Genomic DNA, 25,135 nt, shown 5'->3' with positions numbered 1-25,135 from the left:
CTTCTCCAGGGGATCTTCCTGATCCAGGGATTGAACCCGAGTCTCCTGTATTGGCAGGTGGGTTCTTTAAAACTGAGCCACCAGGGAAGCCTGTATTTAATATTAGCTCTTCAAATATCAACAATACAAAATCCATGTCCTAAAGCATGATGGAGCATTTCAAATGCAAGTAAAATAGAAGAAAAAGCTGAATGGGAAGTCTACCTGTTTCCGTTACAAACTAGGGAGATGGTTGTCCTGAAAGATGAGAAGAGTGACATCTAGTGGTTACATGATGCAGAGCAGCAGCTCCCTAAGTGTGGGGCTGGGCCTAAGATTACAGGGGCGACATTAATTAGCGGAGAGAAATAATGAGAAAATTGTCTTTTCAGTCAGTTCTCTCTCGATCCTTCACAAAGATAGTCAGAGTTTGGTGGTAAATTTAAAGGCCATATAGTATGATGATTGTGCGCATGACTCAAGCTATACTGCTTGGGTCTGAATCCACCACTTACTAGCTGTGTGACTTTGAACAAATTACTTAATTCTCAGTACTTCAGTTTCCTAGTCAGTTAAATGAGGTTATCAATGATGAAACCTATTTCACAGACATAAATAATATATGTGAAGTGCTTGTCGCATTAAAGCAGCGCTATTAAGTGTTTGCTCTAATTATTAGTGTTTAACAGTTGCTAATTTCCTTTTGAAACAGAGGGTGAGCAGGCCTCAGGCACAGATGTAGGGCAGCCAATGCTATCTAGTTGGAATAGGGCAGCAGCAGTTTATTTTCACTGTCCATTTGTTCGTTATCTCCTGTGTGTGTGTGTTGGTCACTCAGTCAAGTTCAACTCCTTGCGATTCCATGGACTGTAGTCTTCTGTCCACCAAATCTGAGTGGAAACAAGAGTCATTGTTAAGCACTGTTTGGTGAAGAAGGAGATGCATGGCTTGCCCAGCATCACAAGCTAGTAAGTGGGAGGCCTAGGACTGCACCCCCTTCTTTCCTCTCACTTCCTCTGCCCGTTCCTCCTTCAGAATCCTCTATCGGATCTAATTCTGTCTAATGCAGCTCAGTCAGCCACAGCAGATAATTGCATCCCCTTGTCCACCACCTCACCCTCTGCAGCAACAGCCCAACAAAGACAAGCCCGAGCAGGACTCACTCAGGGTTTCAGCAGGTGCACAGGAGACGGGCAAAGCCATCCTTGGGTGTAGACAGGGCCGCGGCGGGCTAAGCAGTGCATGTCTTTTCCACAATCATCGGACACGGCAGGGTGGTTTCTCACTGTGGGTCTGAGCCAGCCTCCCCTGACGATGGGATTCCTTACCCCGAGTGATGGCCAACCCTGGCAACATGTAAGGCCCATTGATTCATTCAAACAATGGTGCTTGTGCTGGAAGCTCTCACAGAATCCCTGTCTGCGCCAGGCCTTGCACCTTTCCAGGCTCCTCTCGTGTCACACATACCCTGTGTCCACTGCACACTCCAGTCACCGTGTTCACCTTTCTGTTCTGGGAGAACTCTGACCCAGCCCCAGGTCTGCCTCTGCCTGGAATGTGCATTCCCAGGGTCGCACCGGGCTGCCTCCTGAACTTCCAGAAGGACCTTCTCTGACTCCCATCTCAGCTAAAGCGACTCTGCATCTCCACCCTAGTCGTTTTCTGTCACATTCCCTTGCCCCACTTTCTTAATATAACTGTTCCTTGCTAAAATTATGTACATTGATTTTGCTTTTCTTTACTGACCCTCTGTCCACACTAGAATGTGAGCTCTAAGAAGACAGGAACATTTCTATCTTGTTCACACTGCAGCCCTAGCACCTCAAAACAGGGCTCAGAACAAGGAAAACGGGCTCCGAGCCTTATGTCAGCTCTCTCCCACCTTCTGGCTCCCAGAACGTATCAGCGATGTTGAATGCTTGCTGTCAATGACTTCAGCTCTATCACCAAGGCCACCACCCACATCCTGAGCTTAGCATTATGTAAGTGACACAGGCATCACCAGGCACAAGCAAGGAGGCTTGTTCATTTCATGGCAGACTCCTGTGATGACTAGGAAATTCTTCCGCTAAAATTTCTATCCTCTGCTCTTGGTTCTGGCCTCTGGAATAGACAGGGAAACTTATTCCCTCTTCCATTAGTCAACAAATATTTGTGGAGGATCCCTCAGACTGAGACGGAGGCAAAACTCATATATCTGAAAAGATACAGAGAATGCAAATACAGAAATAAACACACCACCATCACTTGTGTTTGGCAAAGACTCAAAGGCAGACAGGGAAATAGGTAAACTTTAGAGTGAAAAGAATGAGGAAGCGTCAGGTGTGCCCTGAAGGAGCAAGCACACAGAAGCCAGAGATGAGCTCACTAGAAGCTGGGTATCTCCTGTGATTGGTTTGGGAGCATGTTTGGCTTTCTCTGGCTGGTCCTGAGCTGAAAAGGGCTGAACATAGGAACGGTGGCAGCCCCGTCACAGTCCTGACCTCCTGATCCAGTTGCTGGAGAGGTTACGGTTTGTCTCCATGGACTGGTTGCTACAGAGGTTGTGGGTCAGAGTTCTGTAGTCACGCGGGGTCTAGCAACTGTGTGTCCGTGTATTCAGTCTCTCACAAGGCAGGATGCGGGGAGTGACCCCTTGACTCCTCTGGGGACATACTGGGGATGAGGTGAGGGATGGGCACCAGTATGATCAGGGGCAGGTGGCCCACAACACAGGCCTCTCTGCACACATCTGTTGCCTCAGCAAGGCGAGTTCCTGAACAGACTCTCTTGGGTAGGACCAGTCAGGCTGGCACCCCCTGGGGGTCCCCGTGGAGGGACCTAAAACACCCTGAGCTTTGCCTTCTCTTTTCACTGTTTTCTCCCTGATTCTGGCTTCTGTTTCACAGAGGCTGCAGGGGGATGAGACCCAGCCTTCAGTCTGGGAGAATTCAGAAGATTGGCTTTCAGCGCACAGTTTAAAGTCTAAGAAACTCACTTTGGCTGACCTGCTATGCCAGGGCACAGCCGTGCTGTAAGTCGGAAGCCACTCCCCTCCCCCAAGCCTGTGAGACACATCCAGCCTCCTGAGCCCGAGACCCTTTCATGAGACTTTGCTTCTTCAGGGAGGAGGCCAGCAGTGTCACGAAGAAAATGCACTTCCCCACCCAGACCGTCCACCAATTTGAAGCCAAGCTTTCTGAGTAAGTACGTTTCTCATGTCCTCCCAACAAGCCCAGAGCTCAAGAATTACCTGGTTTCAGCTCTCTGAAAGTGACTTTGTTCAAACGACAGGCTCTGTTGGGCCTGTGGACAGTTCTCTTCCCACTTCTGGCTCCAATGTCTTCTTTTTTCAAATAAAGAAGGTTGAACTATATCAGTTTTTCTCACCCTCTTAAAACCCATGGCCCCTTTGGATGAAACCTCACTGCCTCATCTGATGTGTAACAATTAAGAAGTGACAGATTGATTGGGTTCATATCTTTACAGATGTATGTTAAAAATATTCAGGTCCCCCCACTTCCAAACCAGTGTTTGTTTGTTTGTTTGTTTTAATGTGGACCATTTTTAAAGTCTTTATTGAATTTGTTACAATATTACTTCTGTTTTGCATTTTGGTTTTTGGGTCATAAGGTATATGGGATCTTAGTTCCCCAACCAGAGGTTGAACTCGCACCCCTTGCATAGGAAGGCAAAGTCTTAACCACTGGACCATCAGGGAAGTCCCTAAACCAGATTTTTTTTAAAGCTTCTCTTTACTTTTTTCGGCCTCACTTCACAGCCTGTGGCATCCTAGTTCCCCGATCAGGAATCGAACCCAGGCCCTCAGCAGCGAAAGAGCAGTGTCCTAATTCCTGAACCACCATGGAATTTCCCCAAACTAGATTTTGTTAGCTCCATCCCCTGTGTAGCAATTGCTTGCTTGATTACTGCTTGCCTGAGATTTCTTCAAAGGCTAGAATAATAATCAAGAACCAACAGTTATTCATGTGTCAGGAATTCTGCTAAAGGCTGTACGCATTATCTTATTTAATCTTCATGACTCAAAAAATAGCATTATTCTCAAGACAGTTAATGGAAAATCAATTGCTGAGTGACCAATTTGTCAAATTTATCAAAGCATTTTAACTGTAACTTTTATAGCATATTTTATTGAGTTGGAAGTTTAAACAGATTTTAAAGATTTCTGTAGTATTTTTGGTTGATTGGTTTTAATTGTGAATCCAGCATTCTAAGGAATGTTCTGTTCAGTTAACTGGTCATTTGGGAAATTGATTTTCAGAGAATTAGTTTCAAGTAAAGTAAATTTCAGCAAATTGACTTGAATAAAGTCTTATTATTATCTTCACATTGGAGATGTTGAAACTGCAGAGTTTACCATACCTGTCCAAGTCACACAGCTAGTAAACAACAAAGCTGGGTCTCAAAGACAAGAACATCTCATCATGGAGGTCATGCTCTTTGCCTGCACCTACTTGTGTGTCTTATGACTCTGCCCACTGCTCCCCATCCATGAGTTCATGCCCAGAGGCCCATTTCTGGGCCCCCAAATCCCACCTACCTCAGTGAGGGCAATTCAGTTAAATTCAGATGACTGAGCCCTTCACTTGAGCACCTGTTACAGGCTGATCTTCAAATAGCCATAGGAATAGTCTGCAATGAGGGAAACTCTAGAAGTTCCCCTGGCCACTTACTATTCAAAAACAAAATTTTTTGTTCATCAATCCACTGAGAAACCGACACTGAGCAGTCTCAGTTGTGCACTTATGATTATGTCCAAGTGACTAGAAGTCTCACCTGAGAAGACACAGATTTGAGAAGAGCAAGAATGTTCTTCCACCTTCCTCATGAGAACCCTCCCCCATCCCGCACAGACTGACCCTCCCTTGAAGCCCACCTCTGGCTCCACCGTTTACAGTGCTTGCTGCAACACTAAGAGACCTTTCCACAATCCCCCCTCATCATTTGCCCCAGCAAACAAAGACCTTCAGTTTTTTCTGGGCTAGATTTTGCCTTATATTCTCCCAGTGCCTTAGACACATTAAAAGAAAAAAATTCCCACTGCATTTTCCTTCAGTATGTGAGTGGGCATTGCTCGGTGCTGGAACTGACCTTGGGTGACAAGTCTTCCTGGTGTTTTAACAGAGCTATTGAACTCTATCAACAGAGAATTCAGTGGCTCACAGAAAACAGCAAGAAGGTAATAGATTTCTTTCTTTGCCTCCTTTCCGTCATTACATCTGTATTTGTTAGAACCCTTTCTGCTGCAAGTAACAGACCTCCAATTTACATTAACCAAAGCTAAAAAAGGACTTTCTAGACCTACAGAAATGAAAAGCCCAAACACAGCTGTATCCTAGGGTTCAAATGATGTTATTCTTTGTCTCTGAGCTCTGCTTTCCTCTGGGTTGGTTTTACCCTCCATAAGGCTCTCCCCAGTCTTGGGAAGATGGGGTCACCAGCAGCTCTCAGCTTATATGTCACTGTAGTGGTGGCCTTCCTTTCCCACTGCACCCTCCCAAGTCCTGGGACTGACTCTCTCTGGGCCAATTTAGACCAATCACTATAGCCAACGGAGTGAGATACACTACCTGCTTAGGCCTGGAACTAGTGCTCACTCCTGGGGAAAGACAGGGGTCAGGGTAGTTGGGGAGAATGGGTGGGCTCTCCCCAAACATCACAGACTGAGAAAGGGAGACAGATGGTTGCACATGGAAAGCCAGAGAGCTGTTACCAGGACAGGAAACATCCTGGGTGAGAACAGCTGAAGCTCCCCTGGACCATTTAAGGTCAGGCCTTTAGTGAGATTTACAGCTAAGGCTGATCATCCAGACAGAACTTATGAAAGTTTGATTAAATGTTTTCCTCAGGCCCAAAGGGAAGAAGGGTGTTCATAAGCAAATTAACCTTCACTTTGCTTTCTTATTTGTTTTAGCCTATGTTCTTCCAATTGCTGCCTTTCTGGCCCACCGTTGCTTTCACCCTAGGCAATCCTTAGCCAACTTGTGGCTTCCCTGGTCACTCAGATGGTAAAAAATCTGCCTGCAATGTGGGAGACCGGGTTCCATCCCTAGGTCAGGAAGATCCCCCGGAGAAGGAACCTGCAACCCACTCCAGTATTCTTCCCTGGAAAATCCCATGGACAGAGGAGTCTGGCGAACAATGAGGTGGCAAAGAGTCAAACATGACTGACTAACTGCATGATGTGATGATGTGACAAGCAATCCTCAACTCTTTATTTATTTATTTACTTCTAATTTATTTTTGGTTGTGCTGGGTCTTTGTTGCTGTCCATGGGTTTTCTCTAGCTGCGGCAAATGGGGGCTATTCTTGAGTGCAGTATGTAGGCCTCTCTTATTGCAGAATTCAGTAGTTGCTCTTGCGGATTTCAGTAGTTGTGGTACACAGGCTTAATTGCCCCGTAGCATGTGAAATCTTCCCAGACCAGGGATTGAACCCATGTCCCCTGCATTGGTAGGCAGATTCCTAACCACTGGACCACCAGGGAAGTCCAATACCAAAGTCTTGTTTTAAAGCCTGAGATAGGTGAGTGCTGAAATTCATGCTCCCCAGCCCCAAACCCCACCTGTATACAAGCCCAGTAGGTGACAATACAGGCGAGCTGCCTGAGCCGATTCCAGGGTGTAGTCTACATCTCAGATCTAGAACCCTCTTCTCTCGCTTAAGACAGGTCGACAGATGCACATCTCCAGCTGTAGCACGCCCCCTCTGGTCGGTCGCGGTAACACAGGCAGAGAGGGACAAGAGCCTCACCTTCTCCGTAAACATCAGTTCAGGGAACACAGCTCTCTCACCCAGCTACTCCCATCACACTTGTCCTGGCACTTTCGACAGAGGGGCAGGGATTGCTGGTTGGGTCCTTCTTCCCTTTATCCTTTTCCGATGGAGTTATTGAGGAGCCAGGGAATAAGCCCCAATTGGATTCCAAGGTAGCAATCACTTGGAAATCAACTCATGAGTCTTCTGGGTGCTTCCACACCTGACGTGATGCATAGTCCATCACTGGACGCAGTTCTGGAGTCTGCTGTCAGCAAAACCACACCTCCCTGGGTGTCTGTTTGCATGTCTGCAGAGGATAAAAGCAGAGGTTATAAACCAGTGGCTTGCAGGCAGATCTGGCCCTACAACCTGTTTTTCTTGGCCTCAATAGTTTTACATATTTTTTAAATTAGTTGTCAAGATTTTAAAATCCTGCTATTTCACTCCCTTTAGTCTTCTCTTGAAAAAATTTAGGGCTATCTAGCCCTAAAAAATTAGGGCTAACTGGGTTCCAGTTCCCTCTCATGTACTCTTCCAGTTTTTTCTCTGGGATAAATTTCTAGAATTTCAATGGCTAGGTTTAAGGGAATGCATTTGTCAATTATTAAAGCTCTAAAGTCAGCTTTCTCAAAATTTTAAAGGATAGAACTGGCCCCAAATTTGAACTCCTTCTGGCCCCTGAAAATTGGCAATGTCCTGGGAAGCTTCATCTGTTTTTAGATGAACAAATATTGTTTGAGTGATTACAGCATATCAGACACTTTTTCCAGGACTGGGGATTCAAACATGACTAGTACAAAGCTCTGGAGAAGGCAATGGCACCGCACTCCAGTACTCTTGCCTGGAAAATCCCATGGATGGAGGAGCCTGGTAGGCTGCAGTCCATGGGGTCGCTAAGGGTCGGACACAACTGAGCAACTTCACTTTCACTTTTCACTTTCATGCATTGGAGAAGGAAATGGCAACCCACTCCAGCGTTCTTGCCTGGAGAATCCCAGGGACGGGGGAGCCTGGTGGGTGCTGTCTATGGGGTCGTACAGAGCCAGACACGACTAAAGTGACTTAGCAGCAGCAGCAGTACAAAGCTCCCACTTTCATGGAATTTATAGTCTGGGGGAGAGGACAAATCACGTACAAAGTTAGTTTGTGGTGGTGCTATAAAGAAAAATAAAGCAGGATGAGGGATGAGAGGGTGAGATAGAAGCAGGGGATGTTTAAATAATAGGATAGTCCAAGAGGAAACATTTGAACAGACACCTAAAGGGAGCGAAGGAGTGATGTTGAGATCAAGGCAGAATGTTCCAAGCAGAGGAAACAGCTAATGCTAAGGCCCTGAGACAGGAACACACTTGACCTGTTCCAGAAGCAGCAAGCAGGCCCATGCAGCTCTTGACTTTGTCTCAAGAGCTCAGAATGTGCATTTGGAGAGCGGATGGGGTTAGGGGCAGGCACAGATCAGGAAGACCTTGCTGAGTTCAGATTTTATTCCAAAGGTGAGACTTTTAAGCAGAGGAATGACATGATCTGAATTCGGTTTCAAAAAGATCATTTGGATGCTTCATAAATTGACCGTAGACAACAAAATCTAGGAGGAAATGTTGGTGGCTTAGATCCAAGGGGCAGGTAGGGGGATGGGATGAGAACTGACGGATTCAGGGTATGGTCTGGAGGCAGAACCGGCAGGACTTGCTGATAGATTGGCTAAGTTTAGGGCCAGAGTGCCTGCTGCTGCTGCTACTGCTAAGTCACTTCAGTCGTGTCCGACTCTGTGCAACCCCATAGACGGCCTTCTACCAGGCTCCCCCATCCCTGGGGTTCTCCAGGCAAGAACACTGGAGTGGGTTGCCATTTCCTTCTCCAATGCATGAAAGTGAAAAGTAAAAGTGCAGTCACTCAGTCGTGTCCGACTCTTAGCAACCCCATGGACTGCAGGCCACCAGGCTCCTCCGTCCATGGGATTTTCCAGGCAAGAGTACTGGAGTGGGGTGCCATTGCCTAGGTGAATGTTAAATGCCATTTACTGAGGTGGGGAAAACTAAGTATGGAACAGGTTTAAGGAGGAGCAATAACTTAGATATCCAATAAAGCAAGATTTAAGGCAAGCATCCAGAGGAACCTACTGCCCTAGAGAACTATCAATTTCATATGAATGACAATTCCAATTTACAATGCGGCTATAACAGGAAGAACAGTTACGAGGTGAATCAAACAGTATTGACATGTAGCTAGAAATAGCTGTTAGAAACATAATTAGAAATTCACAGAAATACCGCTTCAGCTAGAGAACTTAACACATGTGCTTTTGATTGGTAGAATAGGCAGAAAATAAATACGGATATAAGGAAATGAAATAAGATAAGCTGATGTAATTAGATGTCAAACTATCTTACAAAGGCTGCTTTTCTACAGTCTCCAAACTTTCTTTAATGAGCACAAATTACTTTATAAAAGTGGACAGTAAGTATTAAGGGGAAAAAATTTTAAATAAGTTGTCACAAATAGAAGCAGATAATGCCCACCACTAAAACCAAGACACCTAGTTTTGCACTCTGCTCTACAAAACGGGTCTTCCTTTTGTGGCCTCTTGTTGAGGCTGGGGTGTGCTTGAATTTCTGCTTCAACAAGCTGCCCAGTGAAAGGTTTGCAGAAGAACAGAGCTGTGCTGGTTGTTCTGCATGCCCTCTCTGATTTTAGGCATTTGGCCTCATCAAGGGGGCCAGAGTCGGCATTCTCATTGACGTGGCAGCTGTCAGCAATGACCCTCAGAAAGAGGAGTTCCAAAATGACCTCATGGTAAGTCTCTCCGGCACAAAGAAGTACCTGGAACCACCACCTCCTCCCCACCCTCTATCCCTACTTCCTCCCCACCCTCCCTTGGGAGCTTGCTAATGGCTTTGTTGATAGCAAGCGCAAAATGGAGTGTTTTACAAAGAACAGTTCACACTTAATTAGCACCTACAGTTAAAAAATATGTTAAGTTCTGCGAAACCCAGCCTCAGAGTCATTCGCAGTTGCCGTGTGAGTCTCTAGTATTCACACTGTGGCAGTTCCTACCAACTCAACTGTCTCAAGAGCCTGTGCTCCCTGGAAAGAGGTGGTGGAGACGAAAATCAGTTGGACCGACTCCAGCACAGGCTTCTAGCCTTTTCCTGATGAGGAGCGATCCTGGTTGCTTTGGTCGTAACTGAGAAGCTAAGAGCTCGAGGGCTAAATCCCAGGCACCTCCACCACTTCTGGGCTGTGTGACTCTGTCATCTCATCTGTGAAATAGGAATGATGACTCTCGCCACCTCACAGGGTCGCCAGAGGACAAAAGGAGCCCAAGCCAATGAAGCGCTCAGTACAAGAGGCTGGCATTGACAAAAGCCCCTGTAGTCTCTGAGAAGTGATGTGGAGGGTCTGTTTTCTTAGAGGAACCTCTAAGCTTTGAATGAGCAGCAGTAGCTGGTCCCAGAATCCTACAGAGGGATCAAGATGGGCCAGTTTCCAGACCTGTCCCCGTTCCTGGTCTCACCAGGTGTCAGGGAACCGGTGTCAGTGCAGACTGCCCTTCACAACATCCCCAGGGCCCAGTTTCCAGAGATACCCCTGGTGGGCTGGTTCAGTATTAACCAACGCAGAGCTCATGTTCGCGGTAACAGGTAATGTTTCTAGGTGGCCGATGATAGCTTATGGTGAATGGTGTTGGATTTGTGATCTCCGAAGGAGAAAATTTCTCTTTGGGACCAAAGACTGAGCTTCAGTCACTCAGAGCTTTGTTTTATTACAGTAAAAATGGGACAGAGAAAGCTTCTGACATAGACATCAGAAGGGGACAGAGGGTGCCCCGCTGGTTTGAGTGGGGCTTTATATACTTTTTCAATTGGTTACCAACAATAGATCAAAAGAGTATCTCAAGGTTGTAAAAGTCTTACCAGGCCCACTCCCACAACATACATCTTAAGATAGCAGGATTAGTCAGAAAGTTTTTGTTAAGAAGGAGAAACATGCCCTTGAGCAAGATACATTGTTGTTATATAATCATTAGTACAGAGCTTAAGGAAAAACGTACCCTTGAGCAAGATGGGTTGTTTTGGTGTGCAATCATTAGCTCTGGGCTTAAAGAAAGTTAGTCTTAGGCGAAATAGATTGTTGTCATAACAATGCAAAGTTTAAGGGGAGAAAAGTCTTAAGTGACTAAGATGAGAGAATGTAGAAAAAAAAGTTTGTCCCTTCCTCCTCCTTGAGGACCCTGGTCTCCTTATCAATGTACCTAAGAATAAGCTCTCTCACCGGGAAGGAGAGGGAAGAGTTATCTTACTGTTGGATACTCACCAGGCTGAGCCTGAGAACACCCAATAGGCTGGCCCTGCACCCATCACTCCATCCCCAACTCACACGGCCAGGACAGCAACCACTGCCCCCCACCTCTTTGCTCCTCCCTGGGTGCCACGTGTAAATGCCACGGTCAGGGTTCAGCCATTGCACATGCTGAAGTGGGTGCTCATCCCACTCACACCCATGACCCAAGTGTGTGGCAGTTGCTCCAGAAGAGATCTTGGGTCTGCAGTCAGTGGGAGTGAAAGCCAATCTCCAGAACTGGCTGACCACCCAGGCCCCACCCCGACCACGCACAGCCAGGGACAGGCTGGGATGGGCAGCTAGGGTGCTCCACCTAGACCCCTGTGACCCCAGGGGCAGCAAGCAAATGTCGACTTGGGGCCGCTAAGCTGAGTCTTAAGCGACCCTGTTTCAGCACAGTTCACATCTCAGCCCAGAGGGCCCAACCACAGCATGAGAGGTGAAGGCAGGCTCCATATGACTCTGGGAGCCACTGATGTCCTCTTGCCCGCCAGAACCTCATTGACGAGCAGCTGAGCCACAAAGAGAAGCTGTACATCCTGTCCTTCGGTGCCACCACCAGCGCCCTCTGGCCCAACCCGACAGAAGTCAGCACCTCCAGGTGAGTGAGTGCCCGGCCTTGGCCTGGGTGTTTACCTGATCATTCTCCTCCCTAAAAGTGTTAGTGTCTTTATCAGATGATTAATGCACAAAATAAATGAGACAGTTCTCAAAAACAGAAACACAGGGAGCCAATAACTTTTGGAAAAGTCATCACCCCACGAGCACCACAAAATGAAAAGACAAGATACCATTTCTACCCAGAAATCTAACAAAGATCGTTTTATTATTATGAAAATGATACATGCTGATTTTCAGAAATTACAACAGTATAAAAGGATAAAAAATAGCAGATGAGTCTCCCTCTCACCCTAGTTTCCCCTCCCTCATCTCCCAATGATAGTTTCTTCAATCTACTTCCACAGTCTTTGCACATATATACATCTGTGTGTTTATCCTCTTTTACTTAAACATAATCAAGAGAACATTGCACTTTTTTTCATCTTGGCTTTGCACCTAATTTTCTCTCAGTATGCAGAGATCAGCCTCTTTCTTGTTAGTAGCTACCTACAATTCCACTGTTTAGTGCTTCCCTGGTGGCTCAGTGGCAAAGAATCCACCTGCCAATGCAGGAGACTTGGGCTCAATCCCTGGGTTGGCAAGATCCCCTGGAGAAGGAAATAGCAACCCACTCCAGCATTCTTGCCTAGGAAATCCCATGGACAGAGTGGTCTGGTGGGCTACAGTCCATGGGGTCTCAAAGAATCAGATGCAACTTAACAACTTAGATGTAACTAAACAACTAAGAATTTCTACTAAGTTATGCCTGAAAGTAGACATCTCTTTTCCAGGAAGGGAATAGCCTTGATTATCCACCATGCTTGGCACTTCACATGTACTCTCTTACTTAATATTTATAGCCAACACATGGAATAGGATTACTATCCCAATTTTGCTGACGAGGAAACTGAGACTCAAGTTAGGGAACATTTCTGAAATGGTAGTCAGGATTAGATTCCAAAGCACAGAGCGGATCCCAGGGAAAGCCATATGCTTGGGTTTCTGGAACGGAGGTTCCCTTGTCCAGCACTGGCTGTAGAGGGGCACCCTTCTGGGTAAAGAAGTGCCCGTTCAGGCAGCATGGGCTTTGAATCCCAGCTCTGACAGTTACTGGGGGATCCTGACTCATCCTTTAACTCTCTCATTAGCAGAATAAGGTGAGGATAACTGCTTCTCACAGAGTTGTTGGCACGGGAAGTGCTTGGCATGGGGAAGGTACTCAGCAGATAAGATTGTTTGTTTGTTTTATTTTTTAACGATGATTTCAACCTCAAAGCTCCAGGATGTCAGACCTGGAAGTCACCTTGAGACCATCTAGCCAAGAGTTCCTCAACTGCAATTATTCCTGGATTTCCCTTGTGATTTTTGTCATATCCCTGCCACTTGTACGATTATTTACTCTGTTCAACTTGTAGTACTATTGATTTTTAAAATAACCCAATATTTATTCTGAACGAAACTATCAATGCCATAACTGAGAAGCCTGTATCACTTGCCATAATTAGCAAGTTGCTATAAAATAAATAGAATGAACGCAGACAAAACAGTAAGATTAAATTCCAGCTTGAAACCTATTGACTAGAGATGGCGCCAGGCCTGGGATTTGTTCTCTTTGTTAAAAAGGCAAATTCAACCGTTATAATAATGAAAGAGACTTACTGGCAATGAGCTGAGGGGGTTTTTTGGGGGGTGGATGTCAGAATGAAAGAGAAAGGGGGAGACCAGAGCTGTCTCACCAGTGCCACGTGAGACAGTGAACCAGGAGAGCTCTGAATTGAGTCCTTCCTGTATTCCCAGTAGTGTGTATTCCAACCTGTGTGGGATGTAGCCACACAGCTGTAGTGTCTTCTCTTCAAGACTCTTTGGGTTGGGGATTAACCCCATGTTTCAGGCTGAGATCTGCCTCCAGAAGAGTTGGAGGGGAAAGGAGCTAGGTCCCAGACCCCACATAACAGAGTCACTGGAAATTCAGGCCCTTGAGTCACACCTGGATTGAAGTCTCAGCATTTCCAGTTGCTTACAGTATCCCCTAACTCTGAGTCTCAGTTTCCTCATCTATAAAATGGGAATAAGGTATCCCTATCAAAGAATTATTGTTAGGCTCACACCAGCCTGTGTTTGTCCCGGGCCTGGTCCCTAGTATGAGTATTGTTATTAGGTTTTATCATTTTGCCTAGTCTCCAGGAACTCAAGCTTTGGGTGAAAAAGCTGAAGCCGGACAGAGGCAGCAATCTGCTACAAGCCCTGAAAAAAGTCTTCGTTCTGAAGGGGCTGAATTCTCTGGTGACCATCATGGGAAGCTGGTAGGTCTCCTTTTCTAAGCTGATAACAGACCCAGGAAGGGATTGGAGAACCAAACCGAGAAAAGACCATCAAGCGTGACTCTTCCAGGCCATTAATCTACAGATTTTTATGGCAGGGGGCCTGAGGCCCACTATGCCTTACATCTTAACACAGGTGACCTGGGACACAGATGACTGGTTAGATTTGGTAGAGGTTCTTTGGGAATTACCATCTTGCTGGAGTGCCCCCTTCTCTTCTTCCTTCTTCTTCCCAGCCCAGATCAGCCTTCTGAAATCCTGTCCGATTACATCCAACAGTCTACCACGGGAAGGGACCTCATTACCCACATCATCACCTACAAATGCGATGATCAGGTGCCGCCTGTAAGTACCCAAGAATCTTCAAGGCTTCCCTTGGATTGGTGATAGTGAGTTGGGCCAGCCTTTGAGTCCCCCAAGTTATGGATTAGAATACAACTGTCCTTGTATCTAGTTCTCCCATTGGTCAGCCCAGTTGGGAGGCTCAGACAAGGAAAAAGCTTGTAAGACTAATGGCATTGCCCTAGGGAGGGCTGACTCTGTCTCCATCCCCATAGGCTGTTCTGAAGAACCTTGTAGAAGCTTTTGGGGGCTATTATCACTGCTACAGCCCAGAAACAGAGGTAAGCTCTTGGGCCAACACACTGCCCCCTCCTCCTATCCCTGCCTGCTTCCAAGGTTGTGCCTGGGGAATCTGGGCCAGAATGATTCTTTGTGTGTACTGGCTTCCCTTCTCCCCTACTCAGTGGGTTTACTCAAGTAAAATCAGATTAAAAAGAGTATGAGGGAAGAACAGAAACAACAAAAAGTCACAAGAGATTCTTTTGTCAGGGTGTATGATGAGTTGATTGGGCAACCCAGGTCACTCAGTGGTGAAGAATTTGCCTGCAAATGCAAGAGACATGGGTTCAATCCCTGGGTCAGCAAGATCCACTGGAGGAGGAAATGACAACCCACTTCAGTATTCTTGCCTGGAGAATCCCATGGACAGAGGAGCCTGGCAGGCTACAGTCCATGGGGTCGCAAAGAGTTGGACACGTCTGAGCAACTAAGCATGCACACAGTGAGCTGGTTGCATGCTGACAGAATTCTGAATTCCTACCCAGTTGCCATCAACATGGGCCCCACCCCACCTCTGCTCCCACCAAAGCTCTGAGTCTGAAGCAGCTGCTTCAGTTCTCTCTCCTAGATAGATCCCATTTACTGCAAGAGACACACAGCAATCAATTCTGAATGAGCAAGTTAATTCTGTACCAATCCATCCATTAGTCCTTGTCGCAGTTAATAATAACATCACACACTCTGTGTCTGTAATGGAGATGACAGCAAATGTGTGTTGTAGATCCATATGGCAGATTGAGAATCCAGCTGTCTGTTGAGCTACAGGCTGTGCCTTGCCTGCTAACTACCAATTGCCAAGAGTAAATGAATATTTGCATCTCACAAGTATGTTCTAGTGTTACAAAGTGTAGGTCAGGCAACATTTTCCTTGGGCAAAACCCCTTGTTACCTCACTGGCCAGACTCTGTAGGAGTGACATACTCCAGGGCTAGGAAGATACTATGGGTGAGTGAATGAAACTGGCTGGTTTAAGAAATATTTTCTCTTAAAAACCTGTGAGCCTCTTGGCTTAGTTGTTGTTTTTCCACTCTTGGTGGAGGTATGGGTAAAACAAATTTCATTGTTTTCTTTATTATGAGCAAAACAACAGTGCAAAGATGACAAAAAATTACAACTGATTCTAATGAGAACAGAGAGTGGTAAGGAGTGTAAAGAACAAAACAGCACTTGCCCCAATGAGTGAGACGCCTCTGCTCAGCCCTAGCCCGTTATTTATTTGTTCTGCAGGAGTGACCCCCAGTGTTACCAGTCTTCTGATTTTCCAACAAGAGCCAGAAATCTGGCTTTGTGTGTGTGTGATTTCCTTTCATTTGTAAAGAATTGAGGGACTTCCCTGGTGGTCCAGTGGCTAAGACTCCATGCTCCCAATGCAGGGGGCCTGGGTTCGATCTCTGGTCAGGGAGCTAGATCTGACATACCACAACCAAGACCCAGAGCAGCCAGATAAATAAATAAATTTTTAAAAATTGAGAAAATTCTCATAAATAAAGTGAACAACAGTGGCACTTTTTATACTCACAATGTTGTGCAACCACCACCTTTATTTAGCTCCAAAACACTTCCATCTCCCCAAAAGGAAACTCTGCACCCTTAAAACAATTACTCCCCATTCCCCCTCCCCTGCAGCCCCAGCTCATTGTCAATCTGCTTTCCCTCTCTTGGGATTTACCCATTGTGGATATTTCGTGTCCATCGTTTTTCACTCAGCATCATGTTTTCAAGATGCATCTGTGTTCTGACATGTATCAGAACTTAATTCTTTTTATGGTTGAATAATATTCCATTTTCTGAATATACTACCTCTTGTTTACCCATTCATCAGTCAATGGATATTTTAGCTGCTGTGAACTGGTATGATTATTGGTGAAGTATCTGAGTCCCTGTTTTCAATTATTGTAGGTACGTAACTAGGAGTAGAAATGCTAGGTCATGTAGTAATTCTGTTTAATTTTTTGAGGAGCCACCAAACTGTTCTTCACAGCAGCTGCACCATTTTACAGTTCCACCCGCACCCCTCAAGTTCCAATTCTCCAGTGTTTGCCAACACTTGTTATAGTCCTTTAATAATTATTATCATAGCTAGTTCAGTTCAGTTCAGTTCAGTCACTCAGTCGTGTCCGACTCTTTGCGACCCCATGAATTGCAGCACGCCAGGCCTCCCTGTCCATCACCAACTCCCGGAGTTCACTCAAACTCCTGTCCATCGAGTCGGTGATGCCATCCCCTTCTCCTCCTGACCCCAATCCCTCCCAGCATCAGAGTCTTTCCCAATGAGTCAACTCTTCGCATGAGGTGGCCAAAGTACTGGAGTTTCAGCTTTAGCATCATTCCTTCCAAAGAACACCCAGGGCTGATCTCCTTCAGAATGGACTGGTTGGATCTCCTTGCAGTCCAAGGGACTCTCCGAGGGTATAAAGTGTTTCTTCACATCTATAAGGTTAGACAAACTTTCAACTATTTAAAACACTGCAAGCCAATAATGTACAAATGGAACACGCGTTGGCAGGCTCTGTCCTACACACGGATCCTGTTTATAACGTCCGCTTTGAAGAGCATGCCACTCCGCCCTAGGGATTCACGTGGCTGCCTGCCATTTCCCACCTCGGCCACTGCCGGTAACCAGGTGACTACTGGGTGACTGATTGCCCCCACCACCCCCAGATCTGCAGCAGCCGGGAGGTGGATGAGCTCCTGGCAGAAATCCAAAAGGCCCAGAGCCTCCGGGACCACGTGCAAGCCCTGCACCCCAACGCCCGCTGTGAGGAGCCCACCAGCGTGATGCAGGAGGTAGGTGCTGAGAGCCGGAGCTCAGACCTTCCGGGAGGCGCGCAGCTGGCCTCGCCATGCTCTCCTGTCTCACCTGTCACTCAAGGGCGCTGCTGCCAGGCCCCCAAAAGTGGAGTGAGGCGAGGCCCCACCCCCTCGCAGCCTCCACAGCTCTGAACTGCCCCAGCCTCTGCTGGAAGGATCCTGGTGGATTTTCTAACTGAAAAAAAAAATTATTTCAGAGAAAGGCCATCAGGCCTCTGCCACCCCTTCCACTTAAACACTGTCCCTCCCTTCCCCCCAGTTTGGAAAATGATGAAAACCTCAGCTACACAGGGTAGGCTGTCTGGAGACATCTCACCAGCATCTCATTCATTTGGGGCAAAGGCCCTGCTTGAGGGCGTTTAATTTATCAGCAAAATAACTCAGAAAGTTTACGGACACAAGTGCCATAAAAGCTGTGCTCTGTTTAGACAGCACAGACAACTTAGCTGTGGACAGAAAAGAATTGGAAACGCTTTTACAGCATCACAGAGTGAAGGTATGGACTTGGGGTACCACACATTTTGACCTGGCTAGCTGTCGTAAAAGAAACACAGCACTTAGATTGAGGTCTTGAATTTTAGTTTCAGCTCTTCTACTGATTATCTCGGAGAAGGCAGTGGCACCCCACTCTAGTACTCTTGCCTGGAAAACCCTATGGACGGAGGAGCCTGGTAGGCTGCAGTCCCTGGGGTCACTAAGAGTCGGATACGACTGAGTGACTTCACTTTCAATTTTCACTTTTCACTTTCATGCATTGGAGAAGGAAATGGCAACCCACTCCAGTGTTCTTGCCTGGAGAATCCCAGGGATGGGGGAGCCTGCTGGGCTGCCGTCTGTGGGGTCCCACAGAGTCGGACACAACTGGAGTGACTTAGCAGCAACTGATTATCTATCAGTTCAGTTCAGTTGCTCAGTCGTGTCCGACTCTTTGTGACTCTGTGAACTGTGGCACGTCAGGCTTCCCTGTCCTTCACCAACTCCCAGACCTTGCTCAAACTCATATTCATCGAGTCGATGATCTCTCATCCTCTGTCGCCCCTTGTCCTCCTGCCTTCAATCTTTCCCAGCATCCGGGTCTTTTCCAATTAGTCAGTTCTTCGCATCAGGTAGCCAAAATATTGGAGTTTCAGCTTCAGTATCAGTCCTTCCAATGAGTATTCAGGACTGATTTCCTTTAGGATTGACTGGTTTGATCTCCTTGCAGTCCAAGAGACTCTCAAGAGTTTTCTCCAACTCCACAGCCTCCGGGACCATGTGATTGTCTATAAACAATAACAATAATTAATGGTTTTCATTTGCTGAGTGTGTAGGCACTTAAGATAGGCACAAGGCTTAATCTTTTTAAATGCCTTATTTTATCTTACAGCAATGGTCTCCAGCAGATATGTTATTTTACAGATGAGAAAACAGAAGTTGAGTTTAAATAATTTGCCTGAGATCGCAGAGATAAAAGCTGATTAGTCTCGATTGAACTTAGGTCTGCTTGATGTCAGAATCTTGCCAGGAGTTTCCCAAAATGAAATGCATATACTACTTGTAGTTTGCAAAATAATGATAAGGTGATATGCAGATTAACATTCTTTTAAATGTTATATATTTAAAACTAGCTCATTATGGTAGAAATAGAGCTTTCTGAAATTATTTAAGTACTAGGAATTCTCTGACAATTTCAATGTTTCAGACTTGGTGCGTTCATTGCCAAGAGCCCAGATTCAATCCCTGGTCAGGGAACTAAGAGCCCACATTCTGTAAGGCATGTCCAAAAACAAACAAGCAAAGTATATATGTGTATGTGTGTTTATATATATATATATATATATATATATATATATATATATAATTTAAGTACAAAAAGGGGTCCATTAAAATCAAAATTGAAATTAATATTAATTTCAATTAATGTTAGTAAAACTAATAATTAAAAAGACTTAGTGTTACTTGTTTGATTTTTAAAATATTGAGTAAATAACAATATAGGGCTTCCCTGGTGGTTTAGTGGTAAAGAATCCACCTGCAAATGCAGGAGACACGAGTTTAATCCCTGGGTCAGGAAGATTCCCTAGAGTGGAAAATGGCAACCCACTCCAGTATTTTTGCCTGGGAAATCCCATGGACAGAGGGGCCTGGTGGGCTACAGCCCATGGGGTCACAAAAGAGTCGGACATGACCTAGTGACTAAACAACAACAACAAATAACAGTACGGTGATACTCAGATATAGCGAATTTCATGAAGGTGGTTCTCGAATGTCTGAAGTTTGGAAATTGCTGTTTCGTGCTTTCCTCATACACAAGCTATGTGACTTAACCTCTCAGAACCTCAGGTTTTCAGTTGTAAATGTGGGCAAGGGAGTCTAGGCTAGATCAGGGCTCCCTAAATGATTTGGTACAGGAGTTGCTTTTTAGTTCCCTGGGGCTTGTGTTTTGTGCCCACGGCAGGGCCACTTGTCATCTTGGAGTCCTTGGTGCTGATTCAAATGCCAAGGGTGGGAAGGGGTTAGGAGGATGGACAGATGACAGAGGAAGTGAGTTGCTGGGTACAGTTCTGTCTTCTCCTAGAAATTCCACACATCTCTCTAGATGGTGATGGGACTATGGAAGAGAAAGGCAAAACTGCCTGTAATTTAACAGGAAATGTTTTAAGAGAGCTTCCCTGGTAGCTCAGCTGATAAAGAATCTGCCTGCAATGCAGGAGACCCCAGTTCAATTCCTGGGTCAGGAAGATCCCCTGGAGAAGGAAGGGATAAGCTACCCACTCCAATATTCTTGGGCTTCCCTGATAGCTCAGACAGCAAAGAATCTGCCTGCAATGTGGGAGACCTGGGTTCGATCCCTGGGTTGGGAAGATCCCCTGGAGGAGGGCATGGCAACGCATTCCAGTATTCTTGCCTGGAGAATCCCCACAGGCAGAGGAACCTGGTGGGCACTGGTTCTGTCACTGGCTTGGAGCCTCCACTCTGGGGAGCCCATGGGGTCACAGAGTCAGACACAACTGAAAGACTAAGCACAATGTTTTAAGATGCTCCCTTGGGTGGGTGGGGGAAGACTGGGGACTTTCCAGGTCTATAATATGATTATGTAATGATGATTTTTCATTTCAATTTAGATTTCCACAGAGGTTGCAAAGAGTTCACTCATGAGTCTCTTGCCTAAACCCCCAAAACATGAGGATCCCCTCATGATTGAGTTCCCAAACTTGGACATGACTTCTGCAGAATGGCTAAAGACCAATAGCCTGAAAGGTAAATCCCCAGAGAGGGAAGAACCCAAGATGCAGATGACTGACCAAAGGCATGAACCCTTTGGGGCTTCATGAGCGGTGCCTCAAGCCCCACCATTTATTTTTACAGCCAAGAAGCTAAGCCTTTATCAGGTTCTGGCACCCAATGCATTCTCTCCTGTGGAGGAATATGTGCCTATTCTCCGGAAAACAGTATCATCAACTATCCATGAGGTAACTCAGATTCAGAGTTCTGTCCAGTCCTTTGCCGTGGAGCTCCTGTGTGGTATTTCCTTTCTGAAATGTTCAAGAAATAGAGGTCATGAGACAGAGCCCAAGGAGCAGGAGCTGAGGGCTTGGAGTGGGATGCAGGCTTTCCACCCAGGACTCTAGAACTCTCATCAAATCTACTCTAGCTGCTGTTTTTCAAAGATACGAAAAATGAAACTTGGGAGATTGGGGAAAGAGGGGGTATATTGGGCACCATGATCACCTCCTTCATGAAGGTTTCCTCCTCGTCATTCAGAACACACTATCTCTTTGGGCCCTCGCTCTACCTGATACAGACTTCTCCTATTGCTCCTATGATGCGCGTATGTGTGCATTTGTTACACGTCTAATGCCCACCGGGGTATGAGCCCTATAAAAGAAAAACCTCTTCCCCAACACTCTGTCCCTTATATGTAGTACAAGTAATCAGTCAAGGAATGTCTGCGTGCGTGGACAGAGGATGGAAAGAGGGAGGAAAAGGCTGAGTGAGTGGATGGATGGAAATGATAAGTGAATAGGTAAAAGAATGGATGGATGGATGGAAATATTAACAGATGGAAGGATAGATAACAGGATAGAATAAACGGATGAAAGGATAAAAGTCAAGATTAAATGAAGGATAAAGGATGGAGACGTGGAAGGACAGCATAATAGGTGAACAGAAAGGTCAGTCAGTGGAGAGACTTCCCTGGTGGTGCAGTGGCTGAGACTCTGCACTCCCATTACAGGGGGCATGGGTCCAATCCCTGGTCAGGGGACTATGATCCCACAGGCAGCGAGGCAAGGCCAGAGAAGAGAAGATCAGTGGAAAGACAGAAGAGTGAGAGGAGAGACAGGGGATGTCTAGTTCTGGCAGCCCATAGATGAATGACTAGATGGAAGGAGTGACAGAGATAGAGATATGACAACTTGATGGAGGAATGAACAGAATGAACAAATTTGATTTTCAAAGTGTCCGTGAAGGCCCATGTGGGTTTCCAAATCTTAGAATTTATGACTATGGTATGTTTTAAATCTCCAACTCTGCTATTACCAAAACGTCTAACCATATCTTGTAATAAGGACATTGATGTTCAGAAGAGCCTCCTGAGAAGGGAGCCAGCTTGTGGTCAGACCTGGTGCATTCAGGGGACTGTGTCCTGAAGTCCCTCAGCTGCCAGCTCCAGACAAGGCAATGGCCTGGTGATGGGGAGGGGCACAATCCACCCGCAGATGTGTTAAGAGCCCATTTCCCTCTCTTGCATCTGACTTGGAGAACCCAGTGACCAATTTAAACTTAAAATCCTTCCTCACTTGTGCTTCTGTTCACCTGCTCCCCTCCTGGCCACACCTGCGTGCAGAAGGCAATGGTGCAATTTGAATGGCATGACGGGACAGTGAAGAATATTCATGTGGACTTGCCCTTCCTGTACGAGTACCAGGTCAGTGCTGGGTCCCATCAGTCAGAATGTGGGGTGTGGGGAGGGGGTGGGAGGAAGGTGTCGTGGAATGTGGAGGCACCAAGCCAGTGACAGAACCCCCTCCTGTAAACAGACTGTGCTCCACCCACAGGCCCTTCTGGAGCTTTCTCCACCTCCTCTCCAGGCAGGAACCTGGATGCCTTAAACAAAAACCTCTAATCCTTTTGGTCAAGATTTACCTCCTCCCCATTTGAGGCAATGAAATACTCTGACTCTTCCCCTCCTAGGCTTGTGACAGACAAGTACATGCTTATGTGTGTGTATATATATATATATATATATATATTTAAACAAATGTTTATTTATTTATCTATTTTTGGCTATGATGGGTCTTTGTTGCTGCACACGGGCTTTCTCTAGTGCAGCAAGTGGGGGCTGCTCCCTAGTTGTATTGCTGGGTCTTCTCATTGCAATGATTTCTCTTATTGCAGAGCATGGGCTTTAGGTGCACAGTCTTCAGTGGTTGTGGCTCACGGGCTCCAGAATGGGGGCTCAGTAGTTGTAGCGCATGGGTTTAGTTGCCCTGTGGCATGTGGAATCTTTCTGCACCAGGTATCGAACTGGTGTTCCCTGCATTGGCAGGCAGATTCTTAACCTCTGGGCCACAAGGGAAGTCCTAATACATGCTTTAGAGGGATTTTTGTTCTGCCTGGATACCCATGGCCTTGACACACCATTCCCAGAAGCCACGTGGGGTACACCCTCTTCCCCCACATGCTCTGTGCAGTGCTGACTGTGTGTGACCCATGAGTTTGCAGAAACAGCTCAGCAGAGCGATGCGGATGTATGAGAGACGGATTGAGTGGCTCTCCTTGGCCAGCAGAAGAATCTGGGGCACCGTATGTGAAAAAAGGTAACTTCTCCCAGTAGTGTTCTTGTCCTTCGTGTGTGACACAGCACTCATTCAACTTATGAATTTCCTGTTGGTAGCATCAGAATCCATCATTTAGATTAAGGATCAGTAATGGCTCAGCAGAAGCCCTGGAGGGAAAAGTCACCACCATTAACTGCAACCTTAAGAATAGCATCACTGTGTCACTCAGGAGTCTTTGTTAAAAAGCAAAAGAAACTAAGTGCAAATTGACTGAAACAAATCAGGGAAGTCTGGTTAAGGTAACTATATTCTAAAGTAGATTTGGTAGCTGTCTTCAGGCCTGGCTTGATCCAGAGATTCATACATGTCAGGAATTTCTTTCCAACCCTCAGTTCCATTTTCCTCTTTCTTGGCTTTGTTTTCAGGCAGGCTGTCCCCTCTAGGTAGCAAGATAGCCACCCAAAGTCCCCGACTTCCTTCCTTCCAGTTTAGCACTTCCAGGGTTTAGAGCATGGGCCCATCCATGAGCCACTTGGGCCAAGAGGATTTGATGTTCTGATTGCCTGGGGGCTAATGTCCACTTTAAAGCTTGGACTGGGGTAAGCTCTACTCAACTCAAGTGGACCATTAGAGACAAAGATATTCCCCCCACACCAGAAAAAAAGACCAAGATACTGTTTTGAGCAGAGGTAATGGATGCTGAGGAGGAAGAAATTGTAGGTATCTATTATATCATTCGAAGAAGGCAATGGCACCCCACTCCAGTACTCTTGCCTGGAGAATCCCATGGACAGAGGAGCCTGGTAGGCTGCAGTCCATGCTGTTGCTAGGAGTCAGACACGACTGAGTGACTTCACTTTCACTTTTCACTTTCATGCATTGGAGAAGGAAATGGCAACCCACTCCAGTGTTCTTGCCTGGAGAATCCCAGGGACAGGGGAGCCTGGTGGGCTGCCGTCTATGGGTTCACACAGAGTCGGACATGACTGAAGTGACTTAGAAGCAGCATTATATCATTACCATTCCATACCTTACTTAATGCATTACCACTTATCATGTATTAGAAGTTTGTAATACCATTCATCTGCTCTATTTTTTAACTCTCAAAGCAACCCCTTGAAGAGTCTTATTATAGTTTATATAGTTAAATATGCCAAGGAACAGGCTTCCAAGGTGGTGCAGTAGTAAAGAAACTGACTGCTAATGCAGGAGATGCAAGAGACTCAGGTTCAATCCCTGAGTTGGGAAGATCCCCTGGAGTAGGAAATGGTAGCTCATTCCAGTATTCTTGCATGGAGAATTCCATGGACAGAGGAATCTGGCAGACTACAGTCCATGGGGTCGCAAAGAGTCAGACATGACTGAGCACACACACAAACGCATGGCAAGGATCAGAGAGGTGCTGTGACTTGCCTAAGGCCCCACAGAAAGTGGGACTTGAACTAAGGTCTTCAGATGCTATATCGGGTGAATTTTCTTTTGCTAATCCATAGCTGTCTCAAAATGAGAATGAGGGGAGGAGATAGGACTATAAGATCTAAAGAGAAGGCTCAACACTGTTGCTGCTGCTGCTGCTAAGTTGCTTCAGTTGTGTCCGACTCTGTGTGACCCCATAGACGGAAGCCCACCAGGCACCCCCAGGTGGTGGATTCTCCAGGCAAGAACACTGGAGTGGGTTGCCATTTCCTTCTCCAATGCATGAAAGTGAAAAGTGAAAGTGAAGTCGCTCCATCGTGTCTGACTCTCAACGACCCCATGGACTGCAGCCTACCAGGCTCTTCCGTCCATGGGATTTTCCAGGCAAGAGTACTAGAGTGGGGTGCCATTGCCTTCTCCACTGCAAGAGATCTTAAAACAGAGAGAAAATAAAAAGATACATTTCCCCAAAGGCCCCAGTTATACCTAATTCCCCATATAACTTGCTTAGCTTGTTTGTTTTCC

General features: G+C 46.2%; 1 protein-coding gene across 4 annotated transcripts in view; it reads left to right on the top strand.

Moving 5' to 3' along the window:
• The window catches only part of VWA3A (von Willebrand factor A domain containing 3A), a 58,177-nt gene that overhangs the window by 8,681 nt on the left and 24,361 nt on the right, over nt 1–25,135 (top strand). For all 4 annotated transcript variants that reach the window (XM_027527339.1, XM_027527338.1, XM_027527340.1 and 1 more), the window contains 13 exons: nt 2,868–2,992; nt 3,084–3,161; nt 5,104–5,158; nt 9,433–9,531; nt 11,574–11,680; nt 13,857–13,982; nt 14,237–14,345; nt 14,558–14,623; nt 17,283–17,408; nt 20,537–20,672; nt 20,781–20,884; nt 22,261–22,341; nt 23,139–23,233. In XM_027527339.1, the coding sequence (XP_027383140.1) occupies nt 2,868–2,992; nt 3,084–3,161; nt 5,104–5,158; nt 9,433–9,531; nt 11,574–11,680; nt 13,857–13,982; nt 14,237–14,345; nt 14,558–14,623; nt 17,283–17,408; nt 20,537–20,672; nt 20,781–20,884; nt 22,261–22,341; nt 23,139–23,233 (1,307 nt within the window). The remainder of the gene's footprint in view (nt 1–2,867; nt 2,993–3,083; nt 3,162–5,103; nt 5,159–9,432; nt 9,532–11,573; nt 11,681–13,856; nt 13,983–14,236; nt 14,346–14,557; nt 14,624–17,282; nt 17,409–20,536; nt 20,673–20,780; nt 20,885–22,260; nt 22,342–23,138; nt 23,234–25,135) is intronic.

Source organism: Bos indicus x Bos taurus, chromosome 25 (assembly GCF_003369695.1).
Source record: "Bos indicus x Bos taurus breed Angus x Brahman F1 hybrid chromosome 25, Bos_hybrid_MaternalHap_v2.0, whole genome shotgun sequence".
Lineage (NCBI taxonomy): Eukaryota > Metazoa > Chordata > Mammalia > Artiodactyla > Bovidae > Bos > Bos indicus x Bos taurus.
This window is presented reverse-complemented; position numbering and strand designations above follow the sequence as displayed.